The sequence below is a fragment of the Vulpes vulpes genome, chromosome 1 (genome assembly GCF_048418805.1).
Source record: "Vulpes vulpes isolate BD-2025 chromosome 1, VulVul3, whole genome shotgun sequence".
NCBI classification, from domain to species: domain Eukaryota; kingdom Metazoa; phylum Chordata; class Mammalia; order Carnivora; family Canidae; genus Vulpes; species Vulpes vulpes.
Window position 1 is genome coordinate 84593078 of NC_132780.1, and position 16544 is coordinate 84609621.

The 16544-nt window shown below is 36.4% G+C and overlaps 1 protein-coding gene across 2 annotated transcripts in view; it reads left to right on the forward strand.

The window, feature by feature from the left end:
- Positions 1–16544, forward strand: part of SHPRH (SNF2 histone linker PHD RING helicase) — a 90632-nt gene that overhangs the window by 67367 nt on the left and 6721 nt on the right. For both annotated transcript variants that reach the window (XM_025997968.2, XM_025997969.2), the window contains exons 26-28: positions 12798–12890; positions 13555–13641; positions 14379–14557. In XM_025997968.2, coding sequence (XP_025853753.1) covers positions 12798–12890; positions 13555–13641; positions 14379–14557 — 359 coding nt within the window. The remainder of the gene's footprint in view (positions 1–12797; positions 12891–13554; positions 13642–14378; positions 14558–16544) is intronic.

Genomic DNA, 16544 nt, shown 5'->3' on the forward strand with positions numbered 1-16544 from the left:
GGCAGAGACACAGGCAGAGGGAGAAGCAGGCTCCATGCACCGGAAGCCCGATGTCGGATTCGATCCTGGGTCTCCAGGATCGCACCCTGGCCAAAGGCAGGCGCCAAACCGCTGCGCCACCCAGGGATCCCCCTAACCAAATTTAGACAAAGAACAAATCAATATATGATTGTAGTAGGAAATATAGGCCTGAGAATTAAAAATCCTTTATTTTTAAAGATTGTATTTTTTGAAGAAAATGAACTGCAATTTGAAACTCTCAAGAGTTAGGGCTCCCCCTCCTGACAAAAGTGTGGTTAAATTAAAGTATGTCTAATTGCTGTTTATTCCTACCATTTTTTGAGTAAAACCTGAAGGTATCAATGATATTACTCTCTAGTGTGTTGAGATAACCAGAATCCCAAAGTTGGAATGAATTTCACTCATTTATTCATTCATTCATTCCATACCTATTTATTGGACATATAGTGTGTGCCAGGGAGTGTGCTGGGCCTCACAAACACAGCATACACTCCTGAATAAAACAGATACGAACACTGTCCTTGTGGATTTTACAGTTTGGTAATGGGGGGGGGGGGGGGGGGGGCGGGACAGAATTTGAGTTAGAGTAGGAGCACAGACAATACACAAATAATTCACATATAATTGTGATAAGCCCTACAAAAGAAAATCAGACCTGGCTTCTCTGAGGGAATGACAGTTAAGTAGATGTCTAAAGGATGAATGAATTAACCTGGCTGGGAAGAAGAGAAAAATGGTCCTGTGTGGAGGAGCCTGCCAGACAGAAACAAACAAAAAACAATACATAGAAGTACCTGAGACAAGAAGTCACACAGTGGAATTTAGTGGCTCCAGTGTAGAAGGCACAAAGGACAAGTGAATGAAATGAGTCTGGAAACCACAGAGAGACCAGATGCTGAAGGGCCACTGAAGATTGAAGAATTTTCTTTTCATATAAACAGAAAGGCATTACATGTTATATGCAGAGAAGTACCATGATCAGATTTGAATCTTTAAAAGGTCCCTTTTGTGCAGTGTGGCAATTAGATTAGTAGGAGTAGAAAAAAATAGAAAAACTTGGGAGAGACCAGATCAGGAGGCTACAGCAATAGTGATGGTGGCTTTGATGAGGTCAGGGGTAGTGGAGATAGAAAGAAATGGATATAGTCATGAGATATTTGAAGTAAAGTTGATTAGTAAGATAGAATGCTGGAGGGATTGATAGAGATTTAGTAGGGGACCCTCTGGGTTCTGATGTGAAAAATCAGTTGGATAATAGTACAGTTACTGATAGAAGGTATTTGGAAGAGGAGTGCATTTGTGTTTGAAATCTCTAAAACATCCAAGTAGAACTGTATAGCAGAGTATTGCTATGTGGAACAAGAGATAGAAAGTTCAAAGTTACTGGCATAATGATGTATGAAGCCATGAGAGAGAAAGTAGAGATCTCACTGAAGTCAAATAAGGAGAGATTGGGTTACTGAGCAAATAAGCTATAGGAGTAAGTGTCCTTGTCAGAGGCTGGGCTCTCTTATCCTTTCAGAAAGGACAGGTATTCAGTATTCCAGATGTGACTGCAGAAGCAAGTGACCCAAGTGAGGTGGAAGAAATAATGTGATAGAAGATGAAGTGGTAAGACTTAAATGTTGAAGGAGTTGTTCAAGTGGACAATGTATCATATCTAGAGTTGAGGTATAGAGTTAGTCACCAAGATTATTCCATGAATGAAAGGTAGTGTTCAAAAAATAAAATAAATTAAATTAAAAATAAATTTAAAAAAAAAAAAAGGTAGTGTTCAGTAAATGATGACAGCAACAGGTAGAGAGGGAAAAACTGGGTTTCATGAAGCCCAAAAGAATGGAAATTTTTACAAAAATGAGGAATAATTATCTGAAATCTGCATGAGGGACCAGAGGATACCCATACTCATAATGCAAGGAATATGAAAGAGTGAATTCCTCCATCCAGAGGCCTGCTGAGAAAGTGGTGTGCTCAAAGGACAGCCAGGTTCTAATTAAAGCAAGAAAATAGAACACAATATTTCCACCAAGGGTTAAAAGTGTAAAAAAGTTTGTTGACCATAAAGCACCAGTTCCTGGGGAACCACCAGAGTTTGGGAGAGAGAGAAGAATGGGAGGGTGGGAACTGCATAGCAGTGTGGGAATAACACAACTGTTGTGATCAAGTGATGAGAGGGTCATGACTTCAAGGAGTCATGTAGTCCTGCTCCCTCTGGGAATCCCCTGGATAAATGAAATGTGTATTTTTAAATCAAATGCCCAAGAGTTGCTAAGTGAAGAGGAAGGTTGTCTGTGGTGCAATCGGCTGACCAGCCCTAATGAGGCATTTGATGGTCAGACTCAATCTTCCTGTCCACCCAAAGAACTGCTTTCCTGCCAGATTCCCTCTCCCTTTTTTCCCCAATTCTGCACTTTCCCCCTCCTTCTCTTAAAAATAGTCTTTCTCAGCCCTTCTTTCTCTTCTGCTGTCTTTTCCTTTAGCCTCAGGCATCCCAAGGGCCACTGATGGCATCCGTGGCTAAGAAGGGCTGCTGACCCTTAGATAGAAGCATTCATCACAGCGTAAGGAACGAGTGAGAAAGAACTGCTGCGTCAGGCTTCATGCCATGAGGTTTAGGAAGTGATTGCTCTAGCTACCAGTAAACAGCACAGCCTCTATGAAACTGAGTCATGGAGCCCATCAAACCCAAACACCTGTTCATTTAATGGCACTTTTTCTAGACACACAGGAGAGAGATCAGGACAGTTACACTCACTGTCCTGTTGGGACAGGAATATCAGTGTACAAATACTGTTATGCTCTGACTTCTTCCTGTCTTTCCTACATACTGATGAGCACATACATGAATTAATCAAAGCATCTTATAAAAAGTTACAAGATTACAGAGTCTACTAAACTTAATTTTTCTTTTGTCATAGATGCATGTATATTTGTATTTCCTTTTTATTAAACATGACTGAATATTGTACCCACTATACTTGTAAGTTTCATCTTTCACATCCTCACATTGCTTCTTCTTGCCATATTTACTTTTGCTTCTCCCTGCCTTTACTGTCCCCGTTTGTCCTGCCACTTCTGCCTTCTGCTGCCTGTCCCCTTTTCTAACGTCTGTCACATTTCCGTCTTGTCTGCCACCTCCTCTTTGAAGCATCTGCCTGTTGTTTTCTCAGACCCTCACTGCATCTGAAACTACCCTACTGAATAGTCATATCATGTATTGTGAAGTTGAGAGAGTAATCATATGTAAAATAAAGGTGACTCTGTATGAATAATTGAAGCATTACTTTGAAATTATATAAATATTAGTTCAAACTATTACTAACCCTAGGGACTTGTTCTTTTAAGTTGATTATCAAATCTCTGGCCTTTATTAAACAATAATGAAAAGTAATTTATTTCATTGAAGTTTTTGTATTATCGGAAATGTTTATTTCACTTAAGTATTACTGTCAAGATTCTCAGGAGAGACAATGTGTCACACATAGTGGTTAATTATCTAGCTGGTCTTGGATAAAAGATATTTGGAAAACATAAAAATAATATTTAATAATATAAGACATTTTTTTCCTACTGGTATTTCACAATATAAGGAATCTTATTGATGGACCATAGAATATTGGTCAGATAAACTGAATATTGAGATGACAATGTTCCCTTTAGTGGATACATGTAAGTTAAAGACTGTATCTACCCTAATGTCTGTGTGACAGTATTCCTAAATGACCCTTGGAACCTACTGGGCATTTCACAAAGTAAACAAAATTCCCCTTGCAAGTTCTGACAACTGCCAGGCGTTTTGGATGGTGAAGTAGGCTTCCTGGCAGAACATATGCCCCACGTGGCATGTTCCCTGTGTTCTAAGTTTGGATAGGTTTCATACAAAGCATTTTTGTCAGTGGAAACCCTGACCCTATGACAGACACGGCTCTTTATGTCATATGAAGTTTCTATCCAGGAGAAAATATGCTACGTGGGTATAGCCACAGAAAACAGCAGCCTTCCCACCCATCCTACACATGTGCACTACTGCTTCATCTTCTCAAATGTTTTTTTTTTTTTTAATTTTTATTTATTTATGATAGTCACAGAGAGAGAGAGAGAGGCATAGACACAGGCAGAGGGAGAAGCAGGCTCCATGCACCGGGAGCCCGATGTGGGATTCGATCCCGGGTCTCCAGGATCGTGCCCCGGGCCAAAGGCAGGCGCCAAACCGCTGCACCACCCAGGGATCCCTTCTCAAATGTTTGAATGTCTAATAACTGGCCTACTTCCTTAAATAAAGATTTTTATCAGGCCCCGTTCCCATTTAAATTTTAACTCATTAGACCTGGGATCTGCCCCATGAATCTGCATTTTTAACAAATAAAACTATTGTTAACAGAGCTGTCTTAACACAGCCTCTTTGTGAAGGGACAAAAAAAAAGAACTATATTTCTACACTCAAACTCCCCAAGAATTTTAGAAATACCATGTGTCAAATCGTATGTGTAGCTACCTGCTGTTTCTCTTCTTTTTTGAGTTTTTGTTCATTTATTCAAGGGTGACTTGTTAAATCTCTCTTGTACTTTCTAAATATAATCAAACATCTGGATGGAAAAAAACTGATTCCAAAATTCTGACTGAGCCTGAAATAATTTGGTGAATATAATCCACAATTATATTTAAATATACTTATCTAAATATTTTTACATAAGATACTTGTATATGAACATTAACTGGTAATTTTAGAATGCAATTGTATGTTTTTGTTAGAAAATGTTATGACTAAGTATAATTATAATCATAAAAAACAATTTCTGTTCACTGGCCAAGTTAACACTTTATAGTTCTGAACTGTTAAGGAGTCTGGTATGGAAGTTAGCAATGGCTTACAAAAATCAAACATCCAGTAGATACTTCTAATATATAAACTATCTTTTTGAAATTACTGTTCTGAAAAACTTATATTTGCAGGGTGTAAACTCCATTACAATATGGAAAGGACATTGTACATGAAGTGAGAACTTGTTTTATGCACTATATCCCCAGCATCTAGAACAATGCCTGGTATATAACAGGTACTCAGTTAAGTAGTGGATATCTGGATAGATGGATGGATGATGGTGGATGGATGGATAAACATAAACAGATAAGCAGTTAAATAATATCCCTAAAAGCCTTTGGGTGCCAATAAAATTTTTAACCTTTTTTTTTTTTTTCTACAGTTGCTAACCTATCTCTTTTGAAATCATTATGCAAATGTTTAAAGGGACAGAATAATATTTTTAGGACCTAGTGCACTTGTAAGATTTCCCACCGCACATGTGGCATCCATTGTACTTCATTCAAGTAACATGTGAATGCTTGAAGAATCCAGGACTTGCCCCAGGCATTAGCTTGAGAATTGTTCCTACTTCATGAGACCAATCATACAAGCTATATAACTGCACTAAATTGTATCTGTCACTACCAATATGAGTTTTTAGCATGGTGAACAGGTGCAAACAGAAATAAAACAATGTTAACTGATCTTACTCAGCAGAAACTACTATGGATAGCACAGTCACATTCAAAGAGTTAGCTGTCTTTCAAAAAGAAAAGTCCAGAATAAAAGTAACAAAAGACAGAAATGGTTTTATACTGAACATTCGTGTTATTTGCAAATTACAAGCCTACCATGAAAAACTAAAGAAAAAATCGATGATCTGTCACCATGTGATATTTGATCATGTTACTGATTAGAGAACATAGTCCTTTTTTGAGGTGGGGCAGTGACTAAGTTGTATAAATTTATCTTCTTTACAGGATGTTTTTTAGTCAGATAAGATATTCAAAAAAATCTCTAATCTCAAGACCTTTGTAGTATGTTTTACTGATTGCAAAAATCAATCCATCTAATAACTGGAAGATTAAAATAAAATCTGTGCTCTGTTTCAGATGTAATTGCCTTACCTCTCACAAAGCTGAAACTCCTCATCTGTGGTAGATAGATAGCTCAGATTAGGCATCCATTTGACCCTAGAGCAGTAAGAGACACAGCAGGTACGCAGCATTAGAGCTCTGTCAGAATTCAGAGGGTCAGTTTGTTTGCCATAAACACAGTGCTGATTGTATTGTGGAGGTGACAAGATAAAAAGGTCCCAGAATTACAGGCCTCCTGCCCATCCCCCTGAACCTCTTGTCCATCTGTAAGAAATAAGGGTAGACAAGAATTATAACATTTTTAGCAGTAATAATTTACACAGAAAAACAAATTCAGAATAAAATGGAATGGCACACAATGAAAAGGAATGCTGTCCTTCATTCTCCCTTATTTGCCTTGCCACTGTGATCAGTTTCTATTTTTAGTTAGAAAGATCACCTATATGACTTTCAATAATATACATAGGTTTTGTTTCTTAAAGTATTAGCTGTAGACAGTATCTATTATCTCCTCACTTCAAAATAAGAGGACATTAGTGCATCTTTCAATCTATTCCTCTTTCAATCTTTCTTTGCTCTTCCACATCCTAACTTCTGTTACAGGATCATTTTTATAACATGATGTTTATATAGCATTCACATCTTATTACCTAATTATAAATGTCTTTCATATCTACAGAAAGTCACTAAAATAGTGAACAGTATTATACACTGTAGAACAGAGTAGTGATTGAAGTCATTTAGAAAGGAATATAATTCTAATCTTGCAGATTTAAACTTTGCTTTTTGAAAAACTTTACAAGCACCTCAGTCTAATGGCCCTTCTAACTTTTTTATAGAAAACTTCCTTTTTTTTTTTTTTTTTTTTAGAAAACTTCCTTAATGTCTATGTCAACTTTATCTGGCACCAATATCCCTGTAATGCTCATTGTAATATTTTTTTCACTGTGCTGCAGTACTTCAAGAAATTTTAGCATGAGTATGAATGGCAGATTTCAGAAAACAACTTCATTTTGATTTCACTTTAAACTGATAAGTAGCTTACAGCCCCATGATTTGAAACATTTCACATGTACTAGTATTTATGTATTTCACATATATGGACTATATATAATACACATAAAATCTCTAAAGATACGGCCTGCATGTTGACCTAAAGTAGTCTCTAAACAATATTCTCTCTGATATTCAGTGAAAAATAAGACTGACTGCATTCCTCATCTCTACTGTTTGACTCATTTTCCTGATGTTCTTCAAGACCTAGCAGCCACTTTAGCTCTTAATTTTACCAGTGGAGCAAAGCATAACGAGAATCCATTGATACTGCAGAGAAAAAGTGAGAGAAGTAGACAGATTAACTAAAAGAGAAAATAGAAGGGCTCCAGGGAAAAAGACTGGTGACAAAGGGCTATAATACAAAGCAACGATACCTGGTGCTATGACTGAAAACTCATAGAGCACTAGTTTTATTTATATAAATCAAATGCAAGTAGCACTTCGCTGCTATGGTAGGGAGATGTCATATCTGTTCCCCTTCCTTTCCTGCCTTCCCTAAACAAGGATTCTCAGCAATAGGAAATAGTCATGAAGGGAGTAGAGTGAAGCCAACAACTGCATATCTTCCACACCATACTCAAAGATTTTACCTATTCTCTCTTGCCCCAATAATAAGACTTCAGGGATTGAAAAGCAGTACCTTACTCTACGAACAACCTGGTAAGATATTGAGTCCCATTATGGAGGGGAAGCGTTTATCAAAGTCTAAATCAATACTACTTGATTGCTTTATTATTAGAATTCTTCTACTGAATATATGACAAAGAAATAAAAGTGAGTTTTCCATCCTTTTAACACATTTAACACTCTTAGAGTAGATAAGAGGCTGCATGACATTTCTGATCTTTAGTTATGAAGCTAGACAACCTCTAAGCCAGACTTCACAAGAAATATTCTTTGTTGGCCTTTGGTGCTAATGGGTATCTGCTATTTTTTGTTGCCTTGACTTCTACCCAAAAGCCTAGAGCTTTTAACTTTGCGGTTAATTTTCCACCAAGTAGAAAAACCACCTGTATATGTAGCTTGGAAACCTTGTTTGTTTTTGTTGATTAAATTACAGACAAGGGAACAAAGATTTTTATAAAGAATATTTTATGATTCCTTTGCTATAAAGAAGGACAATCTCATCCGTATTCTTCATTAATGATATAATACTCTTCACTGCTTATCTCATGAGTGGAACACCAGAAGTACGGACTTGATCTGACTGGTGACACTTTGTACGTCTCTCATCCTGGTTCTCCAGGTGACCTTAGAACTAGTGCCTTAAGGAGAAAAATTGTGAAGATATGGTCATGGGAAGGCAGTACAGATGATTTGTCTTTATTCCAAAGTTGAGCCTTCATCTTTGATGTTTCAGAAACATGAAGAAAAGCCAAGCATTGATCACAAAGTCAGGGTTGGTGGATATATATCTGGAAAAAAACAGAGGTTCAAAGAAGGGGTGGAAACAATGAAAGGAACAAGAGTTTCACAAGAGGACAGAGGTGCTTATAATTAAATACAACTTTATCAATCTAATATATTAAGTGATCCAGCATTTTTTGTGGGATGTCTATTCCCATGCACCGTGCTAGCAAATACATATCATTACAGCTTAACTTTGTATGTTTACTGATATAACTAAAAAATAAGCCAAGTTGGACTCGGGCTATCAGGTTACCTTTCTGGAGAATATTCATACTTTGTTACTTTGTTAACACCTTGCATAGGGATAGATTCCTGTGCACAGTTCCTCATCCTAATCTCTTTTGTGCCTCCTTCTGTGATCTCCTCTAGCCTTGCCTGTATATAACCCATCCCTTCATGTTTTAACCTTTTTTTTTTTTTTGACAAACTGAATATTTAGTATGTGGCCATATTGAATAATCTTCTGAAGAACGGAGTTGAGCCAAACTTCATTTATGCATTTGAGATAGAAACATTAAAAAAGAGCAGTAGAATATGTATAGTACTCATTAAGATGGTATAATAAAACATTCATTTAAATTGCATCTAGGTCAAATCAGCAGTATAAACCATCTTTTTCGTTTTTCTCCATATTCTGTAACATGCATTAGACTATATGTTTTGGGGAGTAGGAGGAGGGTATATCTTTTGATCTTTGTATATCCAGTGCTTAATATAGTTCTTGGCATTTTTGTTGAGTAAGTAAATGAATGATTTGGATAATCAAATACGAACTTACTTGAAATGTTGAAGGGACTTGAGTGATGAGGAAAATGCAGAAGAAAGTTTGCCCTATCTCTTTGTTCACTTTCATTGATTCTGTTATAAGACCAACCATAGTCTTTTCAGTATTATCTTGGGACTCCTGCTTTTTCATTTGGAAATAAAAATCACAAGGAAGAGAAAAGAAGTCCATGAATAAGGGCATAGAGTGGTGGGAATCTAGGTTTCTGAAGATTGAAGATAAGATAAAAGCCCACTGGGTTTGGGCACCTGGGTGGCTCAGTTGGCTAAGTGTCTGACTTGATTTCAGCTCAGGGTTGTGAAATTGAGCCCCACATCAGGCTCTAGTCTGAGCATGGAGTCCACTTGGGATCCTCTCTCCTTCTCCCTCTGCCTCTTCACACCCGCCCCCCCAAAAGCCACTAGGTTTGCTGTCTTTATTAACCTCTCCTGTAGCTCCTAATTGTTTGGTTAAAAAAAAAAAAAAAAAGATTAGTGTTTATCAACCCATATATAATGAAATGGTACCACCCTCCAATTCACAGAAGAATTCTAAATGGCTAGTTAATGATATAAGTTCACTGTCAGGAAAATATAGACTAAATGAAAATTTAATTCCTCCTTTCACCTATCAGACTGGCAAAAAATTAAATTTTAACAAATGTGCAAAGAAGCAGACATTTTTAACCATTGGTAGTTAAAATTTCCAGCATTTTTAGATGGCAGTTTGACCCACCAAAATCCACCAGGATCCAAGTATATTAATAAATTTTTTGAGTCTTTGGCCATCAATTCCACTTTAACGTGCCTATCCAACAAAAATATTTTCACATATGGCTTTGTATCCAAAGCTGTAAGTATCACTAAAGTATGGTTTATAATAGCAAAAAAGAATGCAAGAGTCTAAGTGTATATTAATAAATAAATATAAAGATCCTCTATGAATAGATTGTTAAGATACAATGTTAAATGAAAAGACCATTTTATAAAACAAGTTTACAAATATTTGTGGAGTACATATGCATTTTAATGTAGGCTTCTAAAATGCCTAAGGAGGTATAACAGAATAAATGCCAATTCTTAGTGCTGTTTTGAGAAGGTAGGGCTTTAAAAAAGTATTTAACTTCTTTAATTCTTATATTTCTGTTACTTAGTTGTCCAATAAGCATATTTTGATTTTATGTAATTTTTTTAAGTTATCCAAAATGTGCTTGTGATAGATGTGGTGAATCAAAGAGAAACCAGATCCTATTCAACTTCTATTCAGTTTTTCTCCTATAGCTTACTGCCTTTCTATGGTAACTTTTTAGATCAGTAATCCTTAATTGTGCATAGCATTTTCTTTTCATTTAGTAGCAAATTAGGAATCGTTATTAAAATAAACTCAACAGGGCAGCCCGGGTGGCTCAGCGGTTTAGTGCAGCCTTCAGCCCAGGGTGTGATCCTGGAGACCTGGGATCGAGTCCCACGTCAGGCTCCCCTCATGGAGCCTGCTTCTCCCTCTGCCTGTGTCTTGCCTCTCTCTCTCTCTCTCTCTCTCTCTCTCTGTCTCTCATAAATAAATAAATAAATAAAATCTTTTTTAAAAATAAATAAACTCAACAGGGGCATCTGGGTGGCACAGTCGGTTGAATATCCAACTCTTGATTTTGGCTCAGGTTGTTATCTCCAGATCATGAGATCGAGGCCCACATAAGTGCTCTGTGTTCAGAGTCTGCTTAAGACTCTCTCTGTCCTTTTCCCTCTGCCCTCCCCACTCAATGTGTGCATGTGCGCTCTCTCTCTCAAGCAAATAATCTTTAAAAAAATAAACTCAACATATCCTCTTGCAACTGGAAGCAGCGTTTTTAATGACAATTTATGATCATTTAAATGGCTTCAAATAGTCTAAAATAGGAAATCTTTTGTCTTGAAAGAAACTATTTAAACATATTGGCCTAACAGGATTTTGCATGTATTGGATTTGTTTTTTAAAATTATGCAGGGCATGCAAGTCAGTATACATGGGCTACCCATCAAGAATTCTATGCATTTTTCTCTTCTCAGTAGCCACTTCCATCCATGTGGAAGAAAAGAGTGTTAAAGTAGTCTCACTACCATGTACCTTTCTGCCAAGCAGAGCTTTAGATTTCTAGGCTTCCTTATTATTCATTCACAGTGAAAGTAACTGAACTAGGACCAAATGGTTCCAGGCTGTGATATTTGCAAGGGCTCATTGAGAGCTACCACTGAACTGTCCAGACTTTGATAAAAGTGAATGTTCTGGTCTTTTCCTTCAGAGTTAGCACTCTAATTTGGAATGTTGTTTATTAAAGATTATTAGGTTTTCTTTTGAACTTTTCATAAGAAGCAACTTAGTAAATGGAAGGTTTTATAGTTATGGTATTTCATTTGAAAATATTTTTGAGGGGCGCCTTGGTGACTCAGTTGGTTAAGTGTTTGCCTTTAGCTCAGGTCATGACCCTGGAGTCCAGGAATCGAACCTGGCATTGGGCTCCCTGCTCAGCAGAGAGTGTGCTTCTCCCTCTGCCCTTTCCCCCTGCTTGTGCTCTCTTTCTCTCATTCTCTCTCTCTCAAATAAAATCTTTAAAAAAAAAAAAATTTTGAAATGAGACTTTGCGAGGGATACGTATGTTTCTATCTAAACTCATTAACAATACTTCATGCTGATTTCCTGCTTTCTCTTATTTGATATAATTTTGCTCTTTTTTAAGACAATTTTTAGACTGAAACAGATCCTTTATATTTTTTAACCTTGCACGTATAATTAGCAATCTGCATACCAGAGAATTATATAATTATGTAGACTTAAGATTTTAGTATTAGAATTTTAAAACTTCTTCCATAATTCTGTCTTGCTAACTAAAAGTTGCAATGCCTTTCTTTCTTGTTTCATTTACATATTTTACCTCTGAGTGTCTCTGTAAAAGTGCTAAAAATCCCATACCCTTAATATCTTCATGTCTTGCCATCTCCCAGAGCATTCCAGGAGGAAAATTTTCTCAGAAGGCTATGAAAACATTTGCTCATTTCCTCATTTTATTATTTCTTCATTTTTTTCCTTTTCATACTTTAATGATGGAAATGGTTATGGAAAATGTAAAACCCACCCGTGTGTGTTTATTTAGCTTTATAGAAATCTGCTGCTCTCCAAGTAGATGTTATTTATACCTCTGTCACTGTCCTTTGTAATTCCCTCCAAGAAAGGATCCTTCCTGAGTTGGATCCTTCACAGTTTGCTTACATTAGAATTCTGATTCATTATATTCTTAAGATTTCTAATGCCATATAATATCTGAAGTGAGGAGTGCTTTTAATATATGAATTCTGCTGATCTGAAATAATAAAATCTTCTAACTACAAATCCTACCTACTTTAACCTAAAAATCTTCTCTTTATGGTCATATATCACTATATGATTTTCTGGTATGTTTCAGAAGCAGTTTTCCCTAGATTTAAGTTCTATAGCTTCTAGCTAAAGAAAATTTCCAGCAAATACAAAATAAAGAAGAGTGAACACATAGAACCTGATAGTTTGTTTTGATGTACATGTAGTTTTGGTAATAAAAGTGTTTTATATTGGTTTTCCTTTCCATTGTAAACTAGATTTATTTGGTAGTGATGTGTTTTCTTGTTTATGTCCAAAGGGCAGCCATTCTACAAAAGTGGAAGCTGTGGTCAGAACTCTGATGAGAATCCAACTTAGAGACCCAGGGGCTAAAGCACTCGTCTTCTCAACGGTATAATCAACATTTTCATTCTGAGTCTTACCTCAGACTGGCTTTCTGTCAGCTCATATCTGAGAACTCATGTTTAATGTTTGTTCTAATATAGTTGAGATTTAGAATTACTGTTAGATTTTCCATGTTCTTTTTTTTTCTATTTCCATAGGATAAAATTATTTTTAGAGAAATTTGGTGATGCTTTACAAAGGCAATTTCTATAGCTACATTTCCTGTTAATGTTTTATGGGCATTTTCTAATGTTAATTTGTTAAAAATTAGAATCTGTAACCTTGAAAGTCTCATTCCACAAATTAAATTGGTTATTTGAGAAAAAGAAAAAGTAATCTATTGAATAAAATATGAAGTAAAAGTTGTAGTTTTTATTTTTAAAAGATAGGCAACTTTATCCATTAAGCATTCCATTATTTATGTTTATCTTAATTCAGTTCCCAAAAACACCTATGTCTTTTACCCTAAATTTAACCAGCATTTGACTTAGAACAAACAAAAACCACTGCCATTTTGGTAGTGTAAAATAATATTGGTAGAACCACATTTGAAAGTTTGTTTTTATGTTAATTCTGAAGTACAAAAGTAATTTAGATTTAGTTCCTTTTCAATTCCTTTTTATTTGAAAACTATACAAAAATTTGTTTTCTTATTTTTTTACGTGTTCTAGTGGCAAGATGTATTAGATATTATTTCAAAAGCCCTCACTGACAACAACATGGAATTTGCTCAAATCAGTCGTGTTAAGACATTTCAGGTACGTCAAGAAGATTTTTACTTTTTTTGAGGGGAGATTTAGTTGTAAATTAAAACTGCTGTTAATAGCTTACTTGCATTTATTGTCTTGTGTAAAGATTTGAGTTATTGATTCATTATAAAACTAACATTCAAAAGCAAAGTAGAGAAACTAATTATTTTCTATCTATTCATTTATACCCATAGCAAGGTCATTTTTTTTTTTAAAGATCTTCTGACTTGAGGTCGTTTGCTTCAATAGAGGAAAAGATGATCTGTGATACACCTGTTCAATGGACAGGGCCCTCATGCCAGGATTAGGTTCTCAAGACACTACACCAGGAAAAAACCCTATGTGGTCAAATTGCTTACGCTACGCTCAGCACGACGACTGGCGCACACCCTGAGACAAAAAAACACAAAAGAAGACCAAGTAAAAATGTAACAGATTTATGTCTCTGATCTCATCCTCACTCTGGCACACACTTTCTTTTTCTCTCTCATGTAGTTTAATTGGCATACATCAGGTACATGTATCTTGTGTTTCCACTGTATCATAAAGAATAAGAGAGTTTATGTGACCCTTGTCCTCACGAAGGTCAGACAAGTTTACATTTTCTGAAATCGGTAATTTATATTTAATTGTCTTAATTATTACATTTCACAGTGACCTGAATACTATTAGGCTTCTTAATATGAGCTATAATATACTGCTCTAAGTGATCCAGCTAAAATCTAAATATACCTTTCTTTTTTTAGGAGAACCTTTCAGCATTTAAACATGATCCCCAAATCAATATCTTGCTGCTGCCCCTGCACACAGGTTCTAATGGATTAACTATCATTGAAGCAACTCATGTTCTCTTGGTGGAGCCCATCTTAAACCCTGCCCATGAGCTTCAGGCCATTGGGAGGGTGCACCGGATTGGACAAACAAAGTAAGGACTAAAGTTAGCATCAGTTACATTTGCTTCCAGTTTCTAAGATATAAATCAGTGTTTAAACTCTTAATTTATATTCATATAACCTATTCATTTTTAATGACTTATTTATTAAATGTTCAAGTATATGACCAAAAGACATTTTGAGATTTCCAACCCTCTCTCCTCCAAACAGCAAATCCCTGAATTCTCCCATATTTGTGTCTCCCTTCTTGGAAAAATTACGCTGTTCACTTCACCAAAACAGTTTCTTAAACTAAGCTGCAGAGTTGAAAGCATCCATCATGACTTTGAGGAGAAGTGATTTTTGATTGTTTAAAGTAGCCTGTTTTTAAAAGAAGGCATATCCCATTCATGACTCCTTTTTAAATTCTTTCCCTTAGGAAAAGATAGTCCCTTAGGGCTACTCTAAGAGATAACTAGATTTAGTTGAGGCCCAACCTAATAGTGAGTATTGTGTAATATCTACTACTTTCATTCAAATGTCAGAATAGACAGTTACCCTTCATAAGGCTTCTTAGATGTATTACCTCCTAGATGGTAGATGCCTTGAATGTTTAAAAAATATCTGTACTGAGTATTCATTAAATATTGACTGAGTGGCAACTATATGTCACTCATTATACTAGATATTGAAGACTCAAATTGAGTAAGACATAGTCTGCTCCCCCAAAGAGGTTGCTATGTAGTATAGGAAGCCCAAGAGCTGACCTATTGCAGCAAAGTGTGCAAAAATGTAATAGAAGTACTGTGGTAACAGAAGGGAGTCATTAGTTGTGCTTAGAGTCATGGAAGGCTTCATTAGGTTGAGTCTTGAAGAACAATTACTTCAAAGCTAGGCTAGAAAGGGGTGCTCACACAGCCAAAGAGAGTTGCATGTGCAGGAACACAGAGGAGATAAACACCAGGAGATCCCTAGGGACCCAAAAGAGTTGAGAATTGCTTAGGAATAGAGTATGTGGAGAGGAGTAACAGGAGATGCCATCTTGTATGACCTACTGTTAAAAGCTGGATTGCTCTCTAAGCAATAGCCAGGAGAACAAATGAGGACTTTTAGTTTTCAGCATGAAAGAGACATGTTCATCAAACAAACCCATAGTAAAATATGACAAAGTAACATAACTGTAATAACAGCACACTTGTTCTAAGTACTGTCCAGTGTCATTTAAAATGCAGTTATGTCTTATTTGGTTGGGGTTTTTTGGGTTTGTTTTTCTTCTTATATTTTTAAACATTGCCGCCTTGTCTTATCATTGTTTTCCAAAGCATGGTCTGGATTCAGCTCAGATGAAAGGCCATTCAGCACTACCTGACAATCCTACTATGCTTCCCTAGTAGATAGATTTTTTTTCCATTTTCTGAAGAGATGATCTTAAAAGTCTTCTATAACTTCCTGCTCCCCACTGATGACAGTCTTGCCTCATATGTAGAACACAGATAAAGTCAGATTTGAAGCATCTCATCTTTCCATCACCAACTTGAGTAATATACCTGCATCAGTACCCACATACTTCATTCAGTAAATTTTTATTGAGCACCTTCTGTGTGCCAGGCACTGTTCTAGTTATTTGAGATGCCCTCATGGAAATTATGATAGTTGGTAGAGAGACAGATGGTGAACAATAACATAAGTAAAATATATGCTATGTTAGGAGCTGGAAAAGTAGAGTAGGGAAGGAGGATAAAGAGTGCATTTGGGGGCAGCCGGGTGGCTCAGCGGTTTAGCGCCGGCTTCAGCCCAGGGTGTGATCCTGGAGACCTAGGATCGAATCTAACATTGGGCTTCCTGCTTGGAGCCTGTTTCTCCCTCTGCCTGTGTCTCTGCCTCTCTCTCTATCTCTCTGTGTCTCTAATGAATAAATAAATAAAATCTTTAAAAATAAAGAGTGCATTTGGCTGGGGACTCCTGAGCGGTCCCATTGGTTAAATGTCCACCTCTTGATCTTACCTCAGGTCTTGGTCTCAGCGTTGTGAGTTCAAGCCC